Genomic DNA, 24766 nt, shown 5'->3' on the forward strand with positions numbered 1-24766 from the left:
GAAGAACGAGGGCTTAGACATAACCTGGTTGTAAGCGCCTTGAAAGTCATGCACTGGGCACATTGGCCCAAAACAACATTCCACTCCATTTTCACAATGCACCGAGCTGTAGAAATTCACCCCCTTTGCCCACCATAACGCCCAGCTACTCCTGAATCCAGGGGACTGGAGTGAATTCAAGCCTGAACAATTCTGATGTTTATTAAGCATTTACTACAGCTCTGCAGTTATCCTTGGTCCCTGGCCAAAGTTAGAGTCAGACAGTTAGAGTCCCTCTTCCCAATGCCTTACAGCCCCACAAGACCACAGCAAGCAGCTTAGTTTGTTCCCCACGATAGAATTATAGAGCAGAATGGTCCAGAGAAGGAGCCCATTGACTAGCAAGCATTTTCTACTCACAATGTTGTGATGAGGTGGGAAATCAAAGGTGTATTCATCCCCTAGCAGCTGGTTATAGAGGTAGGAGCCGTGGGGTTTTTGATGATAAGCACCATAGTAGTCGTAATCCAAAATCTGACAACAAAGAGGGGAGGAGAAAAGGACAATGGAGGAAATTAATCGACAGTGAAATATTAGGGAAAAGGCTGAGGGGGCGGGACCAGCAGGTGGGTTTGGGTTTGCAAACTATTCTGATGAGATTTCCGCCACGTTCAAACCACACCTGGAAACCAGCCCGTTTGCCGTGCTGGATCGGGCTGCAGATGCAAGTTCCAATCCGACCAGCAGATTTCAGATGTTCTATCTTCCCCCACCCCTTCCTGAAATAGGAAAAGGTTCAGATTTGAGGTTCGGGTGTTGGAGCATTTCACGCCCATTGCGTGTGCACGCACACGCACACGCACACACACACCAAACACGTTTCCTCGGGTCCCATCACAGGCCTTTGGATGCCATTTAACTGGTCTCCATGGCTTTACCCCATGGTTGGTAGCATGAGAAACACTGCTATGCTTACCGGAGCTGTGCCCCGCGGATTAAACCAGCCAGGTCTCTCCCAGCCATGCCTCTCCTGGTACACACAGCCTTGCTGGAGGAGCTCCTATGGACGTGGGGCATAAAAAGCTGTGTGTTAGAAACATCTGGGCATTGAACACCTAATTAAACCGGCCTCCTCCCGCAGGGTCACTTTCCATGCTGTATCCCTTGTAGCCCTGGCTACAGCTGAGCAGGGAATTTGTCAGGAAACCGGCTTTGGCTCCAGCCTTGGTGCGGGTTAGAGCAGCCTAAGGGGTGCTCTCTAACTAGCACCAGCTCAAAAATGGTTCTGTGTGCCGGCTGGGGATTGGTGGAGTACATTGCACTATGGTCACGCCCCCTGCTCACTCCTCTCTGCTCTGACACCTCTCTCCCTGCTCTGCACTGGGGCAGCAGAGAACGGGAGCCAGCTTTCTTAGCTCTACAGATGCTGAGGCCTGGGGGATCTCTAGCAGGGAACTAGGGGGAGGTTTCCACTCACTTTGCACCCTCAGAACGGCCCAAAAGGAGCAGCACAGGACAGATAGCACCCCCCTCTGATATCAGAGTATACCATGCACAGTGCCATCGCACACCAGCCCTCAAATCTCAACTCTCTGTGGAGCAAGAACTCCAGTAAAGATCTAACATGGGGCCTGATCAGGCTGGGGCAGGCTACAGAGGCATTGCCCTACTCCCAACCCCAGAGAGTCTGTGCCAGGGGTGACACCAAGATCAACCCTGGCATAGGTAACTGGCATGGCAGCCAGGTCAGCAATGCCACATGGCACCCCACCACGCTCTCTCTGTGCTCCGAGACAGGTTGGTCTGAGCAAAGAATTGAGAGCAAGGCTCTGCTGAGTTCTAATTCTGGCAACCTGATTTGATGGGTAACAAGCCTTGGGGATAGGGGAGAAGTGGTAGATGTAGCATATCTTGACTTTAGTAAAGCTTTTGATACGGTCTCGCATGACCTTCTCATAAACAAACTAGGGAAATGCAACCTAGATGGAGCTACGATAAGGTGGGTGCAAAACTGGTTGGAAAACCGTTCCTAGAGAGTAGTTATCAGTGGTTCAGTGTTGTGCTGGAAGGGCATAACAAGTGGGGTCCCGCAGGGATCAGTTCTGGGTCCGGTTCTGTTCAATATCTTTGTGCCATTATCTAAATCATTGATGGAGAGCACACGTATAAAGTTTGCGGACGACACCAAGCCGGGAGGGGTTGCAAGTGCTTTGGAGGACAGGATTAAAATTCAGAATGATCTGGACAAACTGGAGAAATGGTCTAACGTAAATAGGAAGAAATTCAGTAAGGACAAATGCAAAGTACTTCATTTACGAAGGAACAATCAGTTACACACATACTAAATGGGACATGACTGCCTAGGAAGGAGTGCTGCGGAAAGGGATCTGGGGGTCATAGTGGATCACAAGCTAAATATGAGTCAACAGTGTAACGCTGTTGCAAAAAAGCAAACAGCATTCTTGGCTGTATTAACAGGAGTGTTGTAAGCAAGACACGAAAAGTAATTCTTCCGCTCTACTCCGCACTGATTAGGCCTCAGCTGAAGTATTGTGTCCAGTTCTGGGTGCCACATTTCAGGAAAGATGTGGACAAATTGGAGAAAGTCCAGAGAAGAGCAACAATAATGATGAAAGGTCTAGAAAACATGGCCTATGAGGGAAGATTGAAAAAAATTGGATTTGTTTTGTCTGGAGAAGAGAAGACTGAGAGGACATGATAACAGTTTTCAAGTGTGTAAAAAGGTTGTTACAAGGAGGAGGGAGAAGAATCGTTCTTCTTTACCTCTGAGGACAGGACAAGAAGCAATGGGATTAAACTGCAGCAAGGGAGATTTTGGTTGGACATTAGGAAAAACTTCCTAACGATCAGGGTGGTGAAGCACTGGCATAAATTGCCTAGGGAGGTTGCGGAATCTCCATCATTGGAGATTTTTAAGAGCAAGTATTATCTAGACCATCCCTGAAACTTAGTCCTGCCACCAGTGCAGGGGACTGGACTAGATGACCTCTCGAGGTCCCTTCCAGTTCTGTGATTGTCACATTCCTTCCCTCTGTGGCGCTGGGCAAGTCACGAACCCCTCAGGGTGTCCCTGTTTGAAAAGCAGGAGTGGAAATATTTCTCTGCCACCCAGAAGAGGAGGAGGAGATTTTTTAGCTGACAGCTGGAAAACACTTGGAAAATTAAAAGCACAATGGAAGTGCTGAGTGTGATTGTTATTCGCAGTAGCAGGATTTGTGTTAGCACGGGTGTGATTGTCTGACCTTCCCTGTGGAATTACACAGATATGCAGAACAGCAGCTGGTGAGCCATTGATGTACTAGCCAGCCGATGTCTGGCTTTTCTGGGACCATGGCACTCATCTGCTGCGATGAAGTCAGGCCCCGGTGTGGATGGTCAGACATCTGACCAACCCGGCAGTCTGTTCTACCTGCTTTCCAGACCTGGCATTTCCATGCTGGCAGCTATTTGCCCATCTCTCTGTGCTGAGGGTTCAAGAAATCAATAGCGTAGGGACACAGAGCTAGAAAACCACAGAGCCCACGCTGTGGGTTTGGGATGGTGGCTTATCTCAGGGGAGTCTGCATGGCATAACCTGCATTTTCACTGCCCTGTGAAGCACCAGACACACCAGGAAAGCATTTGTGGAAACCACCCCAGGGTGACCCTTCCCAGACATTCCTGGTTTTATCAGCATTAATTAGATGGGGGCTACTCTGAGAGCAGAAGATGAAAGGAAGAGAAGGAACAAAAGACAGGAGCCTCACAAAACAATTCACTCTGTGCAGGCGACGAGCACAAGGACTTAGGTGGACATTAGCAATGCATTGGTCTGCACATGGGTGAATTCAAGCTTCTGTAAGCTATGCACCATAAGAATCAAAGGGGAAAGAATAGCGGGCTTCATTGAAAAATGCTTCTAACAAGCTAGTTAATAAACAACAATGATCAGACCTAGATGAATTTCTATGGCTTCTGTTATGCAGAATATCAGGTCCTTTCTGGCCTTAAAATCTATTAATTGGTGCAGACCAGAATTGGATTATTATAAAAGGGAATGGGATTGTAGGAAGTGGTGTTTGGGACCAACTCCATATAGTCCTTCCTCCAGCAGTAGCCAGTACAGAGTCTTATTTATTTAATTATTGGGCTGCGGGGGAGGACGGGGAGAGGGACTCAGGTGTTTGAGTAGCTGGGGGAATGAAATTTCTTCCAGCCACAGACAATTATGAGTTGGCTTAATGATCTGAAGGCAAACAATGTGTATTTTAATACAGTTACATCCCATTGTGCTAGGTGCGGTAAAAACACAGAACGAAAAGACAGCTCCTGCCCCCATAAGTTTGCAATCTAAATACCAGACAAGAGACAACAGAAGGATATAGACAGATGGGCAGGGTATAAGGAACAGAAACAATGAGACAGTATTGGTCAGGATGATAGGCAGTGATCTCTGCACACCAACAGCCTAACTGCAGTCAAGTAATAATATAATAAAATCTTGTAGCAAGGAGTTCCGCAGGCTCCATATGCACTGTGCCAAAGTTTGGGTTATTGGTTGATTGATAACTGACTGATGATAAGCACAAGGGCCAGATTTTCCCCAACATAAATTTCTAAAGTAGCAAAAATAATATTCTGATTTAATATTTATATGCCCCCTTTTTAATTTCTTCCCTGTTCCCCCCTCCAAAACAGTCTCTACTCATAGTAATAAAGTGAACCATCAGGATATTTTTGTTTTGTGTTTATGTTAAAAAAGAATATTTATTGTTGAATATTTTAGAAATTATTCACATCTATTTATAAAACACACCCATGTTTTGGTGCTTAATGTATAAATACCAAATTGTCACTCAAATGGGCACCATGTATTAGACATGCTATTAAAACAAAATTGCATTCTCAGTGACAGAAACCAGCTAAGCTGTTGACAGCAGAGTGGGATGTGCGTGTGAAGGAATTTCTGTATCGCTGCTCAAGGCTCTGCGCTACAGTGGGGGTAAATGGAGGGATCGGAATTAACAACCAGCTGAAACTGGCTCAGGAAACTTGGTTTCCAATTCTGACCTTGTTCACACTGGTGCAAAGGTAAATGGAGTCACTTCAGATTTACAGCAGTGTAAATGAGACCAGAACCTGGTCCCCTGGCTGCAAGCAGGTGGTTCTGGTGGTGCTGAGCCATGGTAATCGTGGGTGTTGCGTGTGCAAAGCACCTTTGAAAAATCAGGCCTCTTTTTTAAGACCCCAAATTTGAAAATTTTGGCCTGAAGGGATTGGTTCAAGATGACATAGGAGGTCAGCAGCAAAGGCAAGAAGAGAAGCCAGTGGTCTGGACTCTAACCACTCAGAGAGCTCGCCCCTCCAGAAAACCAAAGAGCAGTAGGCATCAGAGAGCAACCAGCTGCCAAGAGCACCTGCAAAACCTTTTCCAATGAGGCACGGACCTGGTGCAATCCCAGGAAAGCACTCACTGTTTAAAGGTCCGTCTCCACATTTCTAAGGTCCTGTGTCCCTTCTTCTCAGTCCCCCTCAAGTCTGCCTGGTAAGTGTCTCCGGGAACAGTCCGGCACCAGCCCAGTACCAGGCTTGGGACCGAGCAGAGAAACAGAGTCAGTGGCAGCTTTTGAGCTTCCCTTTTAGAAACCCTCCTTCCTGAGGTTTCCTGCCACAGAACAGTTTCGCTCTGGCCACGCCAGCCCGACCTTCCTGAGGGATTTGGAGTCAGGCAGTGACAGCTGGGCAACAGAGGCCTGGAAACTGACAGGCAGTAGTTGGCTATTAATACAGCGCCATCTGCTTGAAAGTGCCGGCCGCCCACACTGCCATCTCCACGCGTCACTCAGCCGGGCTGGCGAGACAGCCAGGGAGAGCAAGGGCTGGTTTTTAAAGAGACCCACCATCATGCAGGAGACCCCAGGGCCCAGTTCGCCACTGGTGTATTTGGGCACAGTGCCCTTGATTTCTTGGGAGCGGTGCCGGGTCACACCAGCAATGGGTCAGGTCCCTGGTTCGTCCCTGCCTCCAGTCTGTCACTTTCTGCCACAAGGGTAGCCTTTTGCATTGTGCAGTGGTTCCCCTTGCGACCAAATAAGCAGCTGCTTTTCTGGGTGCTAAAGGGCAGGCCTGGCCATTGCCCCCTCAAAGTTTGGTGAGTGGGCTGCGGCATGTTCTCATGGACAAGCCTTGCTTAGATTTGACATTGCTACCAGAGGCAGCTGGGTGCCTTGCTCCCCCATGCCCTCAAGCCAGCGTTTCCCGGGAGGGTTGGGCACTGACCTCGTGCAGGGGGTCCCTCCTCATGTTGCGCCCAGCCAGCGGCTCGTCGTAGGGGAAGACGACCGAATAGTTCTTGGCGTACGACTCGTGGCTTCGCTCCCGGATCCAGCGGTTGTTGGCGGTGAGAGAGCGGTGAAACCTCCTGAAAGGCAAAGAGAAGGCGACCTTCAGAGGCAAAGCTCCCCGCCCGTGCTCTGAGGGACATGCGACCTTACAACAAAGGGAGGAAGCCATTGTTACTTGGATTATAGGAGCCCCTGGAGTCTGCAGCTGAACTCACAGCCACCTTGTGCTAGGTGCTGTATGTACACATAGTGAAAGAGCCTGCCGCCTAAACAGAGAAGGCAGGCCCCTGAAAATACCCCTGGCCGGTGCAGAGCTGACATCAGGGCTCTGTGCTGGCCCTGCTCCCAACCCCCTGGGGTAGGGTGTCAGGGGCAGGCCGGGCAGAGGGAATGTGAGGGAAGGGATCAGGAGGGTGTGGGCGCAGAGCAGATTGTACCACAACTATTCTCCACTTCCCAGGGCCTGCATAGCTGATTGCCAGGCGGAGAGGTCGGGGTACCACGCAAGCTGCTCACACGCAGCTCTGCCACTCCCCTCAGCCTGCCGTGACATGTCGCATGCTAGCCCAGTGCTCACACAGCTCTAGTTCGGCCTGAAAGCTCCCTGCTTTTCCGTCCGCTCCCCCGCCCCCGCCCCACACACACACACGTCCTCAGCTCTGCCACTGCCCCTCGACTCTGCCTCATAGCACCCCTGTTATTTCAGTCCTGGCCTTCCCACAGTGCCCCCTCCTACTCCAGTCCTGCTCTCACCCCCCAGCTCTGCCAATGTACGGCGCCTGGCCTGTGCCTCCCAGACCCCCGCTACACCCATCCTGAAGCCCTTTCTACAGAGCTGCCAACTGATTACAAGTATGCCTGACTGTGTGTTTCTGGGAGGAAGGGGGGTGCGGGAGGGGCTGTAGAATCATATAGGAAGTGCTAGAGAGAGGCCAAACAACCCGTTTTCTCATGATGAGCTCGGACTAGTTATCTCAAGTCTCCTGAGGCGAGGGCCTAGGACACTAATCCCCTACTTCTGGTCACAGGTTGCCAGGCACATGGCCCCCTGGGCTCCCTACCTAACCAAGCCCTTTCCTCTCACTCAGCATTGTCAGAAGGGACCGAGAAGCGGGAAGGAGACAGTGAGGGAGCCTCATTTGGGGCAAGGAAGGCCGAAAGGTTAAGAGCAGGAAGGGATTTTTTTAAAGCTTTTCTTGTCCCTTTATGGGGTGACTGCACTGCAGAAAGGAAAACATCCCCATGCCTTGAACATCCCGCAAAGAACTGTGGGATCAGATGCTCACCTGGGGCCATGGGGCAGTTACCCCTGAGCCTATAACCCAGCCTGGCCCATCTGCACAGCATGAAGGAGCCATCTTCTTTCACTCTCTACCCACGCGGTGGGCTGTCTGTTCTTCTCCCGCAACAAGAAAACAAAAAATCTACCCAAATCCAGATGTGGAGGCAGCTGTTGTGGTTTAATCAAGCCTCTTAGGAGGAAACATGCTAAGCACCAAGTTGTAGATGCTGTTCTTTGCACACAAGGAGCCCTGCTGGTGTCCAGACCCTGGGAAGACGATGGAGGAAGAGTGCCTCTGACCGCCAGATGTTGGGACTGGGCGAAAGGGGATGAATCACTTGATGATTGCCCTGTTCCGTTCATTCCCTTTGAAGCATTTGGCATTGGCCACTGTCAGAAGCCAGGCTACTTGGGTAGTCGGACCACTGATCTGACCCAGGATGGCCGTTCTTATGCTAGGAAAAGGGATGAGTGTGCTCTTGAATTAGGGTGGGGCACACAATGGAGGAGGCATAGGGCCAATAGAAAGCAACGCTGACACCTCATTTTGACCCTGACAAGAAAATTTAAACTAACTCTCTCCCTCCCTGTGTAAATCCAGGACATAGATTCACAGACTATAAGGCTAGAAGGGACCATTACAATCTTCTCCACTGACACCCTGCATAACACAGGCCAGAGACTCTTGCCTAGTAATTTCTGCATCAAAAGGGCCTTTTCCATGCAGGATGGAGGGGAGAACCTAACTTCTGTGTTCTCCTCATGCAGGCGTTTCATGCCAGATAGACAAATAGGAGCGACGAGAACACTTTGCACTTAGGTAGTGCTGTGCAAAGATGGCTAAGCATGGGGAGATAGGCATGGAGGTTAACCAACATGCCCAAAGTCACGTAGTGAGTTAGTTGCAAAGCTAGGAATAGAATTCAGGCCTCCTAATTCACAAACCTTTGCTATGACCCCCCAGATAACACTGCTTCCCAGGGAAAGATAAAGCCATGAAGCCTCTGCTTTGCACACAGCTATCTATCTTGAGTTGAAACAGCCAGTCAGCCTTGGGGCTTGGCTTTGATCATTCTGATCATCTAGCAGCAGTTCCTTTGAGGAACCCTGATCTGTGTGGGCACCTTGGTCCACGTGGCAAGAAGGTTCATGAACCAGACTGTCATGCGTAGTGTTCTGAGCTGGCAGCCACTGCAGGTGCATGTGGTTCAATGGCATATTTATCGGTTAGCAGGAGACCCCATCTAGCTTCCTAGCTTCCATGACTGGGGCAGCGTCGATGTTGAGCTCTGCCGGGCCCAGCAGCAGAAGCAAGCTTTTTTCAGAAACTCTTCTGATAAGAGCGGCTACCTGTGAGACCGTGAGCGTCTTCTCAGCCAGATGAGTGCGGAAGAATCATAGAATATCAGGGTTGGAAGGGACCTCAGGAGGTCATCTAGTCCAACCCCCTGCTCAAAGCAGGACCAATCTCTAATTAAATCAGGGGCAGGATATCCCAATGGGTGCTGATAGGGCAGGGGAGGGGAACTGAGGCAGCAATAAAGTGAATGGATGAATCCAAATGTACTGTGATCTTAAAAATAATACTTAACCTCCCCACCCCCAACACACACAAAAGATCCTCAAGGAGAACAAGCAATGTAGGAAAAGCAAAAGAAAGCCATGCGGTGTTTGGGGAGTGGAATGCAAAGGGCAAAGAGATCTCTGCCCGGCTTTCTGAGCTCATAAAGGCCCCAGTGCAGGAAAGCAATCCAATCACCTTGATTTCAGTGGGACTAAAGCACATGCGAATGTGCTGTTCTGATTTGGGGCCTCAATTGTCAGTATCAGATCTTTAAAGCACAGCTCCCAGCCTCTGAACAGTTCAAGGGTCTGGGTTCCAGTTCCAAACCCTGGGAAATGTTTGGGGTTTTTTTCCCCCACAACCCCATTGCTTTTCCTTGGTGTAACGTTTGGTTTTTAGTTATTGCTGCTCAGGAGCTAAGGGGGTGTCAGGATCCTGAAAATTCACATCTCGTGTTATCATCAGAGATCATCTCAAGCTGCAAAAGTGAAGCCCAGGCCCTGAACTCCCACAAGCATGGGGGAGTGGTTTTGGGGGGAGGGAGGTTTGCATCTGGGTCCTTTATATAAAAAGTCATTTTGCAAAATGCTGGTCCAAGTTCAGATTTCAAACCTCCCTACTGCTTCAGGGTGTTTGGATCCACCCCACTTTCTAATTATCAGCCTGGAGAATAACTAACCACATTGGGTGCTCCATTGCGGGCTAGGGCACACATAAATGAATGGGAGTGGGGGCACAAGCCCAAAGACTCTTCCTTGGTGCATGAAGGGGCAGACTGGAGTAGCAGTGGGCGCGATCTGACTCTTACAGAGGATACTTCCACACTGGCCCTTCCTCACGGGATTTGCACAGGATGAGGGCCCAGATCCTCAAAGGTGTTTAGGCACCTAACTCCCTTTGATTTCAATTGGAATTAGGAGCCTAAATACTTTTGTAGAACTGGGCTGAAGAGCCTGGCTCCTAGCATGAACTAAGAAGGCCCAGTTTATCCAGTGGAATGGGGTGATTTTGGAAAGAGAGCTCCAGCATTTTCCTTCTCCCTCCTGTATGCTGCACCGTGAAGCCATTTTACCCTGGGGAAATGGCATTTGCTCTGGAAATGCAAAAGAACCTTCCCCCAAAAAAGAGAGATGGACTCTAAAAGAGACACCTCAGCTGTGTCCTCGCATTTCTCAACAGGCTAACGAGTCCTGAGCAGACAGCCCACGTGGGTGTAAATCTGAAAGAGGCTCATCAATGACGCTCAGACTTCTTGCCATGTCAGTGTCGCTAGGCAATTAAAGACATTCAGATTATTAAAAGGGGGTAATACCCCCTCTTCAAAAAAAACCACCCAACCCAACAGCAGCAGACTTATTTGATTACATCTCCCATGTGATGCACCCAAGCACTGGTTCTGATTTCTGATGTAACTCTTCATTCCAGACGGAAGGGTCAAGTATGAACAGGACCGTGATCCAAAGATGATCTGGGAAACTTGATGTGATTGTACCCACTCGCCAGCAGGACTTGACTGCATGCTCTGATTTGGGGGGATATATACTCTCTCTAGCAATCTGAACAACTCCTTCGCACATGGGCTGGCCACTGGAATGTCACTGCTGTAAAGAAAAATGGGAAACCCACTAACTTGGGGGGTCTCGTTTAAAGAAAATCGTCGAAAAGCTGCGAGACCAGTGCTTACAGCAATGGATTCTCTCTGTGCCCTTCAGAGCAGGCTGGCCCACATCCTGAACTGGTGTAAACCAAGGTAGCGCCACTCGATTCAAGGCCTATTTACATCAGCTGAGGATTCGACTCAGGTCTGAAAACCTCCTGAGCTTCACCAGCCTCCTCTTTGCACCTTGTGTGGTCATCTACCCCTGCACAGGGTGGGCCTGATTCTTCACAACCCTGCATGTTGTGCTGCCATTTGCACCAGGGCCAAAGGAGCACAAGATGCCACCACCCCCAGAGTGGCAACATTTCACACTCCCTTTGCACAGGTGCAGAGTGACTGGACTGGGTGCCTGGCAGTAATAAATTCAGTCTCCTCCCCTTCCCCCGCCCCCAAGCTGGGTACAAATGTATTCACCACGCATGCCTGTCCTCGCAGGTGCCACAATGCACTATTCGGGTGTCACCTCAGCTCAGAGCCAAGCTACCTCCTTCAAGAGACTGGGCCAATCTGAACACTTCCAAGCCATTCCCTGACACAGTTCTGCTGTCTTTCCTTCCATTTCGCCCTCATTATCATCAACTGTCAGATGCCATCAAAGCCCGAAGGCAGTGCCCGCCCAGAGTACTGCAAGCCGGGTATCAGCCTCAAACCAGCACCAAGAACGGGCTGTCGTTTCTGAGGGAGGATGCCTGGAACTAGTGACATGAAGCAGGAGCAGAGAGGGGGAAAATACAACTAACCCTGGAAGAAGACACTTTCTAGCTCTCCCTGATTACAAGGAAGACCCACCGCCACCACATCGCGCAGCCGGAACCATGCAGGATAAGTGAATGTGCATCAGCGCTCAGAGAAACCGGGGCGTAATGCGCTCTAACGCATCCGTGTCCGAGAGGCCTTGATGCTTCAGTGACGCGCTTGTAAAATGTGTGGTGTGTGCCTCTAATAGCTGGTTTTTTAAGGGCTCAGCTCCTCCTAGTCCTGTCAGCTAAAGGAATTCCTGCTTTAGCTGAAGTCTGTGCTCAGATACTGAAGGTCATAGGTTCTGACTCTACTCATGCAATAGGTTAAGTATGGTTTGTTTCAATCTTTTTTTATAGCCATATTTAACTCCATTACACTGGTCTAAATCCATAGCAGCGTTTAATATACAGCGCTTTGGATCCAGAGGTTTCAAAAGCACTCTACAAAAAATGGTAAATATCAGTATCTTAATTTTTCCAGAGAAGAAACTGAGGCATAGAGAGGAGACATGATTTGGCCTGAAGTCACTCAGCAGGGCAGTGACAGAGCTGGGAAAAGGACCCAGGTCTCCTAAGTCCCAATCCAATGCACCATCTACTGGGACACACTGCTTCCCATAGCAACACTACATTCATTAGATTAGCTGTGGATTTCTACTGGAGAAACCGAGATCCTGAATTTGGTTCTTTGCGTCTTTGCCTCCCTTGAAGGTCTCTGCAGATTAAAAGGTGAGATGGAGCCTAAGAATTCTCATCTGTTCTTTATCCAAGCAAATGTAAGAAATAGAGTATGTGAGACAATGGACCACAGCAGAACCGACTCACACCATATGCGACCAAGCTGTACTGTTCCCTGATCTCACTTCTGGGATGGATGCTTTTTATGCTGCATGGACCAAATTCTGCAGCCCTGATTTAAGCAGATTTATACCAGTGTAACTGGGGGCAGCATATGGTCTCATGGGGGCAGGATATTTCAGCCTAATTCTGTTCAGCCTTCAGCAAGTCAAGCTGGCCGGCAAGTGCCCCTCTCTGGTGCAACACTGCCTGAAAAAGGAAAGAGCCATGAATATTCTTTACACTTTTCATCCAGTTCTCTCCAGACTGAAATAGACATAAAACCCAAAGCATCTGAAATTTGTTGGACATAATTTTCATCTCTCAAACAGAAAAGCTCCTTGAAGGAATGTGCTACTTCAGCACATGCTCATATCATTAAATAATTTTTATTATTATTATTATTATTAACAGAGACCTATAATTCACCGACAATAGCCTCCTCCTCTCTTACCGATGGCACCTTTCCCATCCATTGACTTTGGCAAGCAGGGGAGCGTGTCTTGCAAAATTGCAGTGGCTCCCATCCATCCCACAGCTCTCAGGTCTGGAGAAGGGGGAGCCAGACATCAGGCAACAGGCAAGACAGAATATCATTTATAGGGCCTTTTCAAACAATACTTTCAGCTCCCCTCCCCTACCCCCACCCCCATTTTCTCCATGGACAGGAGATGGGGGGCGCTCAGAAAACAGCAGATCAGACCACAACATCAACAGAAAAAAGGCTTTGGGGTCTTTTTAAACAAGAGGTTTGAACTTCTCTTTCCCCCCACCCCCCATCTTGCCACTAATACAATTTTTTAACAAACTAATGGGGGATCCGTATCTCCCCAACACTCAGCTGAGGTTAATGCCAGGGTTTGCAGAGATTGTCATCCTGCTACAAGTCCTCTGGTATGGCGAGAGGGGTGGGGAAGGGGATTGCTAACATGTGCAGCCCTTTCATGTGATTTTTGAGAGTTAAAATTCTTCCACTCTACTTAGCGCTGATTAGGCCTCAGCTGGAGTATTGTGTCCAGTTCTGGGCACCACATTTCAGGAAGGATGTGGACAAATTGGAGAGAGTCCAGAGAAGAGCAACAAAAATGATGAAAGGTCTAGAAAACACGACCTATGAGAGAAGATTGAAAAAATGATGTTTGTTTAGTCTGGAGAAGAGAAGACTGAGAGGGGACATGAGAACAGTTTTCAAGTCCATAAAAGGTTGTTACAAGGAGGAGGGAGAAGAAATTGTTCTTCTTAACCTCTGAGGACAGGACAAGAAGCAATGGGATTAAATTGCAGCAAGTTTAGCAGTTTAGGTTGGACATTAGGATAAGCTTCCTAACTGTCAGAGTGGTTAAGCACTGACATAAATTGCTTAGGGAGGTAGTGGAATCCCCATCACTGGAGACTTTTAAGAGCACGTTAGACAAACACCTGCCAGGGATGGCCTAGATAATACTCAGTCCTGCCATGAGTGCAGGGGACTGGACTAGATGACCTCTCGATGTCCCTTCCAGTCCTATGATTACTGCTGGGGAACACCCCAGAGCTGAATTCCCCTGGATTTCAGGACAGTTGGGATCTGGATCAAATACTTTGCATCTGGCCTCTTGTCCTGCTGTGTAATGGACTAAACATCTTTGCATTTGGGGAAGTTCAGGTCTCGTTTTGTAGCTCATACTCATCACTACCCTCCACTTATCACCTGCATTAATCAGCGGTTAGACTCAGCACAGACACTTAGGCATGGGAGCCCCAGGGGCCATGCAGACCCGTAGACTGGAAAGGAAACCCACTGGCAAAGAGCCTTTTGGATAATAATCATGGGCATCAGGCAGGTCAGCTCTCTGGGACTTGGTCTTGCTTGGAGAACTGGGACTGGGGCCTCAAAAGCCACAGTTGTCTGGTATATCAGCATGCACCACTTCACGTATCATGGCTCACCCACCAGCCATCTTCCTGGAACCTCAGCCCATGTAGTAAGGCAGTGAACATTTGACAGAAGCAAGAGAAGCAACTGCCAGCAGATGAAATATTTACAAGTGAGCATTCGAAAGAATAAATATTTAAATATGTGGAAAAGAGAGCTATTTAAAGAGGAGTTTTAAAAAATATAATAAAAAACCCAGCAAGGTTGAACACTGGGTTCATAACTCCAGGAACCACAAACTAATAAACGGGCTGGGGTCCGACTTGCCATCTGGCAGAGACACAAACCAACCTGGGGGCTAGAAAATCCATCACGCACAGGAGCTATAAGAAGCTCCATACCAAGCCTTTGCCCTGCCCAGATCCCTGTTTGGAAAATTATGCTCTGCTCCCCTGGCAGTTTCAGCTGGTTCTGGTATTCTTCACGTGTTGTGAAATGTTCAGCAGCTGCCACATTCCAGCCAGAGGTGTCTGTCTGTCAGTGGTGGGTGAAGTGACAGATCCACATGTGCCTATGTATGTGAGGCAAATTCACCCTTGGTGTAACTCCATCAAAGCCAATGGAGTCACACAAAGTCACAAATTTTGATAGACTTGTTTTTAAAGGGCTTTCGGATCTGTCAAGCTGAAAGCTTCTGTACTCGACGCTGTGTGCATGCTAAGATTGCGGGATCATTATCAGACATGGAGGGGGAGATTGTCATAGCTGCCTGGACAACCCAAATCCCTTCATTAAATTTGAGAATCTCAGCTGCAGTTTACGGAGATGAGACAAAACAGCAAAGCTCAGATCTGGATGACAAACCCCACACGGCTTTTCGTAAGTGCCCAGCGCCCTTTCTAATATCGCAGCAGGTTCTTTCCCAGCATAATGATCTCCATGATCTGTAAGCAGCATACTTCCTAAAGAGGGACCGGCTGCAGGGCTAGGAGCAGGAAGGTCATACACTGTATTTTTCTGCTGTCCCCTGCTGACAGTAAGGTGAACTGTTCCTTTCCATGGTACTAGCCTGGCCCAGTGGATCTGTGCGGGGTCTGCCTTTTGTTGCGATGTGCCTTTTAAAGCTCACGTCTGACAGCTTTTTTTTTTCCTGTCATGCCTCTAAAACAACAAACCCAATAAAGTATAATTGAAAACGAAAAACCAATTACAGAGCCTGCATCTGCGCATTGAAAACCTCATGGCCCATGTCCTGCTGCGGGGGGAAGATAATCTTTCGCCAATTGAAATCGTCACCCCAATTATTAACTAAGAGGATGAGGCACTGCGCTAATTGACCAGCAACACCACCCAGATATAATTACCCTGTCTCCTCTCATCCTTGCAATCTCCTGGTGTCTGATGGAAGCTGTTTGCACGAAAAGGCAATGGAGGAAATGAGATAAACCCAACATGTAAATTCATTAAAGCGATCCAGTGTAATTAATTCCAACTCTTCAGAGAGATGGGGCAGCTGCCGAGAGACCGGTCCTGTGCACACAGGGAAATCAGAATTGTCGGCCTGCAGACACCCAGTTTTGACTACAAGCCAGCGTGAGCAAAACTACCTCGTAATAACTGGCCCAGCTTGGGCACCCAGCAACATCTAGGAAAACAGCTCCCATTCATTCACCCAGATGCATTGCCTCCATTTCCATTACACCTCAATCGAATGCAATAGGACCAGCATTTGAAAAGGGCTTCAATCATGTCTCTTACTTTGCCCCTGCAATTTTCCAGGTGCACTTGATGCCAGTCAGGCATCTAATTACCTGAACTGCCCAGCCCATCAGTTATGCTGTCTCGTGATGCGACGTGCGTAGCTGGGGCTTGAGCATGTTAAAGAGACCTTCTGGCTCCTGAGAGCGCTACATTCCTCCCCACCTTCTCCAAGCCAGACTGCTTATGCATTAGTAAGAGCCCAGAGCCCAGATCCATCAACTGATGCAGCCAGGGGAATTCAATCCACAGCCTCCTGGTCCACAAGCAAGTACAAGCCCAGCTGAGTCCTCAGACCCTCCCCCCCCCCAGCCCCATCTCTCTATTTATAGCTCTGGTAGGGAAGGTCTCTGCCTGACCTGCCATGTTGCTTTCCACCTGAATACGCATAGAGGGGATGGGAGGGAGCTGGGAAGAAACTGACTTGAAGCCAGACTGAGGAAATCACCTTGTGCAGGCTTTATCTTTCCAGAAACTCTTTCTTTACTTTGAGTAACTGAAAAGGAGTCCAATCCCCCCACACCCCCATTAGAAACCTTTGGCCAGAGGGAATGCAGCACTTTCAGCAATTACTGACACAACAGAAAGATCAGCAAATCCCTGACAGCCCATCCTCCCTTGCACAGTTAAATCCCTCCCCTCCCCCCAAGGTTGGGCGTGAGGTAAGAGTTTCTATCTCTCTGGAGGCAGAGCAGCACACAGCACGTTGCCTCTTGGGTGTGAGAGGATCACACTCCCTAAGGGCACCTGGTCACAGGTGTAACACTCCCGCTTGGCTAGACATGGGCTCAGGCCACCACCTTCAGAACAGGGGTTCCAAACACCCCCAGATTAGGTGGTGTTTGGGATGGGGGCTTTGGTTTGGTCCATTAAAAAGATATGAATGGGGCTATTTGCAAAAACTCGATCCAGTTAGGGGTGGGATTTCAGTGTTGCCAAGGCTTGTGATTGTTTTGAGAGTCTCATGACAAAGGGCGTCGTCATGAAAACCCCAGTTCCAGCAGCCACATAAACACATGAGAATCGGAGCTGTCTTTTTATTTAGAACACTTTCTGGTTCACTCATGTTTGCGGAGCAAAACTCGAAGACATGACCCCAGTGCACCCTCGAGGCTCGCAAACCAAGTGACAAAGGAAAAAAACCCTAAAAATCAGGATAGTTTACAAAAATCTCATAATTTTTGAAAGTTTGGGGACTGCCCATACTATTTCAAACACCCCTACTATGAATGGCTATCTGGATCTGAGCTTTTTGACTTTGGATCCCTCTCTAATAATGACCACCACTCATCTAAGTACTTCAGTGCTACGGCTCAAGGATGGCATTGTGGTTAAAGCCCTCAAGTTGGATTCAGAAGATGAGGGCTCAATTCCCTGCTCTGCCCCACCGGCTGTGTGCGATGTTGGGCAAATCACTTAAGATCCCTTTAACCTCTGGTTCCCCTCTGAGATCGATAGAGAGCTCGGTGGTGCAGGCACCCCTTCTCTTGATGTGCACATTCAGTGCCTGCCACAACAGAGCCTTCCTTTTGGTTGAGTGCTATTGTAAGATAAATAATAACGTGAACAATGTGCAATGTTTCCGCCCCAGCTCAATGGGGCTGGATATGCAGCCACCTCAGCACTCCCAGCTCCTGCCAAGGAGCAAAGCAGAACAAAATGCTCCTCCTACACGTGCAGTCTCCTTTAGAACTGACCTGTGATATCTAGCCAGAACAGGGGGGAAACATTCGGGGTTAGGGTAGATACTAGCCTGATATCATAGCCGTACATATCCTTTTCGGGACGCCCGTGAATTATCCAGTGGGCCAATTCCTTCCCACAGCCACCTCCGAGCATCATCCCTAAGCAAAAAGAAAAGGACGAGAGGACTGTAAGCGGAGTCCAGAAATCAATTTTGGTTGTTTTGAGCCTGATGTGCATTCAAAACGCCCACTGCTTGACCCAGGAAGTGTTTGTGGCACGAATGCAAGATGGGGAGCCCCTTACATCTCCAGCCGGGACAACCCTCTCCTGAGCCCAGTCTTCCCCCTCCATGAAGCTGATGGGGTTTTGTTCTGGCTAAAAGAAAGGAACTTTGACTTTTTTCCTTCGGTCTTGTCTTACCCGCACTATTGAAGCCACAGCCAAGGAAAAAGCCTCGGACTTCTGGCGCTTCCCCCATGAGGGGCTTATGGTCAGCAGTAAACGATTCTAGAATGCAGAAAAGATGACACAACCCATCAATACAGCCCTTACCAGCCACGAGTTCCCCACGCGTTTCAGAGATCGGTCACGCGGCTCCAGAGTGGGGCTTTCAAGTGTTCTCTGCGCCCGCTGGAGTCCGTGAGAACAGAGTTAGACCAACATGGCATGAACTTGAAAATATCACCTCAAGGGTCCCTCTTTCTCTGACATCTCGGGATGTAGAAGAAATTGCTGCTGCCCCTTGAACAGGGGCATGAATGAGCAGGGATCAAAGCCGAATAGTGCTCCGTTACCATGGTAATGAGCACATGCCATAAGGGCCTGATCCAAAGTCCATTCAGGTCAGTGGAAAGATTCCCATTGTCTGTGATTGGCTTTGGATCGGGACCTGTGAACAGAGACGAGGCATGATAATGATTGGTGGAAACAGACAGAGACTGATCGGTACCAGGAGAGACAGGGTCTCTTCCAGAATGTTCCTCCCCCACCCTTGGCGAACCCAGATACATTTTGATGCAATCAAAATAACTCTAGCTGGCGCGGCAGCAAGAAGCTAATGTTACAGCCTATTTCAGTGTTTGTCTGGGGGCAAAAGGGGGAAATATCAGGCCAGGAAACAACAGACCCTTTCTTTCAGTGAAAGGCCTGCCCCGAGCTAAAGCCAAACCTCCCCCGGAGCCATGCTAGAGTTTAGTGGGAGATTTCCTTACTCGAAGGCTATCTAGTGCATTTGGTCTTTGGGGAAGGTGCTAAGCCCCTGGGTTTGCCCAGAAAACCTTCCAGTTCACCTTTTCACCAGAAAAGTCAGCAGAACCCTGACATGCTTCTCCAAAGAGCCGGCAGGGGTGGGTGCAGAGGTGATCGCAGAAGGCAGAGATGGAGAAGACCATTTTGATCATTGGCCTACGGTTTAGATTAGACCACAGGCTCAATCCATGCCACTGCCGATGGAGGACTCTTTCCTCCTGGATATTTTCCCAGTACCTTGTCCGTCTAGTTCATATCCCAAGTGATGGAGGTTGCATTGCCTCAATGGGAGACCGCAATGGGCTAAGCCTCTGCAGAGTTTCCCTGATAGTTAGACTTCATTGTTCCCTTTCTTCACCGTATCCCATTGATTCTGGTTAATCCTCCCGTCTAGGGTAACCAGATGTCCCGATTTTACAGGGACAGTCCCAATTTTGGGGTCTTTTTCTTATATAGGCTCCTATTACCCCCCACCCCCATCCTAATTTTTCACATTTGTCTGGTCACCCCACCCCAGCCCCCCCTTGGTGGTTTCCTGAACAATTCTTCTTTCACATCATGTTCCTGGCACGGGGCTTTCGAAAGCAAGGCCATCGGCTGCACGGGCAGGGGAAGACCCTGAACAGGAATCTTTAAACATAAAAGGGCCCTTTGTGAAGTGAGATGACTCCTCTAACTAAATTGGCAAATGTGCCAGGAATTATTAATTCCTCCTAAATTATTATTTTAAACAGTCGTCGTTCTCTGAATCGCATCCAATGCAAGAGATCTGTGTTGCTCCATTAATCATCTTTCCGAGGGCCGGGCCAGGTTAATGTTATTGTTATTTTCTTTTTATCCTAATCTGTTGCTGCTGGTATGCTTCATGAATTTCAGATAAATACTTCTTTATTAACCTAATGGATTTCAGCTGAACAGATGCCCCGGGCTCCTGTGTTAATGATGTCTCATTCTGCCAATTCCCACTCCAGATAGGGCTGTCAGGGACAGTCATTGAAATCGACCCTGTTATGTGAACAGTTTCGCTTTCAATGAATTGACAATTTTGGCAAAAAGTGGTTCATCGAAAAATTCCTGGCCGGGTGCTGGGCCCCATACAACTCCAACGTAATGCGAGTTAAGTCCCGTGAATCTGCAGCATGAAAAGCTGAATTCTATCCTCACGGCTACTAGTAAGTCCCAGCTAGCCACAGTGATCGGCATGACAAGCATGAGGCCCTAGATGGCATGGATCTGTTCCTATGTGGAGCACAACCCTTGCAGTTGATAAAAAGTTTCTGGGACACAGAAGCCTGGTTAAGTGGACTATGCTTGTGCTCTCTGTTCTAAGAACATTTGGACAGTGCTCTCCCACTGAAACCAGTTCCCGACCCGCCCTGTCAAACCCAAGCCACCTTTTGCAAACTGGTTTGTTATGGCCTTGAACTCTATTTTTGCCATTAATGGGGATTTGTCCCCCTCACCCTCAGGAAGCAAAATGGGCTGCAAAACTATAAAGGGGACAAGCGTTTCTTCTATAAAAGATTTACTGCGCAGTGCAAACAACATGCTTTTGCCATGTGTTTGTGCTTTCCAAACCCACCGTGACTTGGCTTTCACAGACAGAATGCATGCAAGTTTAAATCCAGAGTGCACGGGGCGCGGGGGAAGGATCAGTGAGCCTTTAGAAATTACATTTATTGCGTTACAAATATTGTATATAAAAAAAGTTGGCTTCCTGCAAGAGACCTGGCTTCTCAGTGGAGACTGAGAGCTGCACTTACAGCCTGATTTAATCAAAGCTGCGCTTCCCAGGGCCAAGGCATCTACCTTGTAAATGTCATGTTTTATCTGGTTAGGAGCAAGAGATGTGTCCTACTTTCCCTTCGAGCAACTGTGCAGCTCTGTCCCTGTGGGGCTGGAGGGTTTTTCCTTTTAAATACTTCAGTGAAATGAGAGCAGGTCTTTATGGTGCAGGCTTCTCCAGTTAATGCAGAGCAGTCTTGAAATGGAACCTCATAAGCTATTCCTCAGACTCTCATATAGCACTGCACTGTATCTCATTTCAGACTCAATAACCTTTTATATAAGCCATGCAGGCGCCAGACCTAGAACTGCCAATGGTGCTGGATTTACAGATCTGGTAGATCTTTTCCATCCCTAATGTCTAAAGAATCCAGTCATGCTGCCAGTCATGGATATTTCCACAAAAAAGATCAGCAATAAAATAGCCATCAGTGTTGACATTTTTAAATGTTATCACTAGGTTTCAGAGTGAACATCAGGTAGCTATACTGCCCCTTTGAGCTATTGTTTCAGGGTGTCTGCACCCTAAGAAGGATAGTGCTTCATCTGGTTGCATACCCTTTCACCTAAAAAGGTTTGCAGCTGCCAGAGCTTTAAACTTTTTTTTCCCCCAAAAAAATAAAAGCTCAAATTCTGAAGAAACTGAGCAGACCCTCATCGTCATGTTCCCAAGGCAGAGCAATCTCCTTATGAAAGCAGATCTGCTATGAACTGGACCAAGAGCAAATTCATTTAAATCTGTATAAGGTTAGATTCAACCAAGGAGAGCAGAGGTGAAAGGTTGCCTAAGAGTCTGATATATGGAGAAGGGTAGGGCACGGGGTATATAGGTCTCCATTCAGGGCTTTGTAGGAAGATGGCTAGCTCTCTTGCTGACTAGAAGACAGACCACAGATGCATGCTGCAGGGATGACCAGGCAAGATGGGCTGGCCCAGCTGTGTTGAATTAAGTCATCCCCTTAGGACACTGTCAAAGTCTTCTGAAAAGTCACACTGCCTGAATCTTTGGGGAAAGAGGAGGATGCGATCAGGGAAAGTGCTCTTTGTGCAAGTCTCCAAACCTTGGTTGTGCAAAGCCTTTTCTAAAGCCTTCGTTTAAAACTCCCAACTTTGGGAAGTTGGTCCTGGTCTGGTCACCAGCCTAGATACATTATTTAGACTTCTAGGCACATGCATTTGGACCCTGGCTATTGGACCCATGCATAGCTCAACACCCATTTTCTGCAATGCAGACACCAGGGGTCTAATTTCCAGCCATCACAGTCCCTGCTGAGTATTTAGTATTGCCAGTCCATTCCCATGGATACAGCGATGCTCAGATAGCAGAAAGCTTCAATCCAAATCCCTCAATCTGTAGGGGCTGCTGTAGTCTAGTGCAAGGAGTTTGGGCCAAATGTTGGGAGAGCTCTGCGCTACCGCATGACTCTGCCATGGACTTGCTGTGTGACCCTTGGCAAGACACCGCAACTCTGTGCCTCAGTTTCCCCACCTCTAAAAATGGAGATAACAACACTGCTTTGTGATCTAGAGATGAAAAGCACTTAGGGTCTGATTTCCAAAGGCATTTAGGTACCTAAAGAAGCAGATAGGTGCTTAGAGGGATTTTCAAAAGCACCTAGGTGCCCAACTCCATTGATTTCTTATCTGCATCTTTAGGTGCCTTTGAAAAATCTGGCCCTAAGCATGATGATCATTTTCTCTCGGCCCCAGAGCATTAGAAGACCCCTGCTGGCACACCCGTGTAAAAAACTATCCCTGTGCAGAGTTGAGACGTGAAACGAGCAGCGAGGAAAGAGGTGTGTGCCTGGCGGTATCTACACTACAAGCCCGGGGGGTGATTCCCCTGCTCGTGGGCACACGCTCGGGGTAGCTCTCACTGAGATCGCGCGAGTGTAAATAGCAGTGTGGCCACAGCAGCGTGGGGAGCGACGGTGGAGGTACGGCTGAGCCGAGCCACCTACAGACCCACTGGCTTCAGGAGGATTTGCAGCCAGCACAGCTCAGCTGTGCCTGTTACCGTGGCTACACGGCTCGTCACACTTGCGCCAGCTCAGAGGGCGTTAGCATGAGCAGGGTGTACACGGCAGGGGAATCTCAACCCTAGCTCTTCGTGTCAACGTACCCTAAATGTTGAGCAGTTTCCCCCCTACATTCTTACTTTCCTTACTGAGGTTCTGGAGTCTCTTTTATCCCTTTACTCCTGTATGCCAGGTCCCAGGAAACGGGGATTTTTCCTTTATCCTCTCTGCTGATGACCCCCAATTGGGAATCTGTATTACCAGCTAGTGTTGTATCAGGGTATCCCTTAATCGCAGTGTGGCAAAGCGTTCCCCGACGCCGATCGAATCCAGCTGGGAGGTTGGATCTGTCTGACACCAGTGGTACGCTACCTCAGGCTTTGCTCCGAAACACTTGGAACGTTCCACCTTGGGGACCATTCTTCTAATGGGGCTGGAACTGAAATGTCTCAATACCCCCACCAATGGTTACCCTGCTTCCAGGTAAAGCATCCCAATTCACCTCTCCGTCTTACTCACACCCCTAGATTTGAAGGCATAAATAGGTCCCTCTTTTGCAGCTGCAATCTGGAAAGGTCATGCAAGGTGATGTGCAAAGGGAGTCAAAGCAGCTAGCCACCTCGCAGGATGTGTGTCCTAGATGACCTCTTTCCTAGTTTGTGCCCACAAATCAAAGACCTGGACTTCTATAGTAAGTTATCATAGCTGAGGGTGCAAAATAACTTCACACTTGCAAAAAACAGAGGCCAGTATCTGAAAATCTGGCCTTTAATGTTCAAATCCAGCCGCAGCAAAGTCAGTGGTAAACATGGGTGACATTATTGCACGGCCGCACCCACTTTCTCTGGGATTCGTTTGGCTGCAGACTTTTAGCACCAAAACCACTGAGCAGTGTTGCCCAGAGAATGAGGGGAAAAACCCCACTGAAGTGTAACAAAACTCGTGGGCTATTTTCCTCCCTACAGTAGGCTTCTGCCACCACCTTCAGGAATAGGATATCATTGCATCCAATCCTGTGACGTTCTCCCTTTGTATTCCAACAGGCTTATTTCCTTCGAAGAACAATCGGGTGCAAACAAGAGCCTCCAGGCAGAGGTCCCTTTGGTGTTCACATGTATTTGCCAGTTCTGCTTCACAAGTCGTGAAGCACTTCCCCACTCCACTGCATTTGTATCTCCAGAGGCTCAATGGGACTGGTGTGGCGTTTAGAAATGCTATACCTGTCACAGCCCGTCACAGGGCTTCTGAGAAATTCAACCAGCCTGAGATGCTGTGTGTACAGTGTAACAAAACCGCCTCAGCCAGGACAGAATCTTCAGTGGAAGCCTAGAGGGCGTGGGACAGCTGTCACGTCCTAGGGGCCCTCTGACAGAGATGCTGAGGGGATGGCCAGAACAAGACCAAATTGAAATTCTGGGGCTCCCCTGTCCCATTGCCCCATCCTCCTTGAGACTTACATCCCCCAAATCATTACAAGCCAATCTGTGAGCTTTCCAGATCAGACATGTGCGAGAAGCACACTATCCATCATGCCAGGACAGAGCCAGCTCAGCTTTGCTCCAGCTTTTAGTGCCAAGGCAGGTCAACCAAGTTGATATTTCCTCTAATTAGCACTCCCACAAGCTGTTTGAAGCTGAGCAGCTCCCAGGATGTGCCAAACTCTCGCCTGCCTTTGAGCATGTTGAAGGAAAGCTTTCCATTCCAGCCCTGGCAATCTAGAGCCCCACCGCTTGGTAAAAACATGCAGTACAGAGGGGAACTGGCTTTGGGGAAAAAAAAGATTTGATCAATGCACTGGATGATCATGGCAAGCAGTGATTTATAGAGCCATTTCCCACCCCTATCTCTGTGCGATCAGCACGTTTTCAGGCTTTCTGCTTATATACAGGGTCTGATCCAAAACCTACTGAAGTCAATGGGAGCCTTTCTGTTGATTTCCATGGGGGCTGGACCAGGTCCTCTTTCCATCTCTTTTGTGAGTGTGCGCGTGTGTGTCTTTAAGGAAAAACC

The 24766-nt window shown here is 48.6% G+C and overlaps 1 protein-coding gene across 1 annotated transcript in view; it reads right to left on the minus strand.

The window, feature by feature from the left end:
* SARDH (sarcosine dehydrogenase) overlaps nt 1–24766 on the minus strand; it is a 101153-nt gene that overhangs the window by 60593 nt on the left and 15794 nt on the right. Inside the window, exons 9-13 of the mRNA XM_048823258.2 lie at nt 18126–18212; nt 17773–17863; nt 6259–6400; nt 956–1039; nt 400–513 (exon numbers count right to left, since the gene is read on the minus strand). Of these exons, the coding sequence (XP_048679215.1) occupies nt 400–513; nt 956–1039; nt 6259–6400; nt 17773–17863; nt 18126–18212 (518 nt within the window). The remainder of the gene's footprint in view (nt 1–399; nt 514–955; nt 1040–6258; nt 6401–17772; nt 17864–18125; nt 18213–24766) is intronic.

Source organism: Caretta caretta, chromosome 16, assembly GCF_965140235.1.
Source record: "Caretta caretta isolate rCarCar2 chromosome 16, rCarCar1.hap1, whole genome shotgun sequence".
In the NCBI taxonomy this organism is placed as follows: Eukaryota; Metazoa; Chordata; order Testudines; family Cheloniidae; genus Caretta; species Caretta caretta.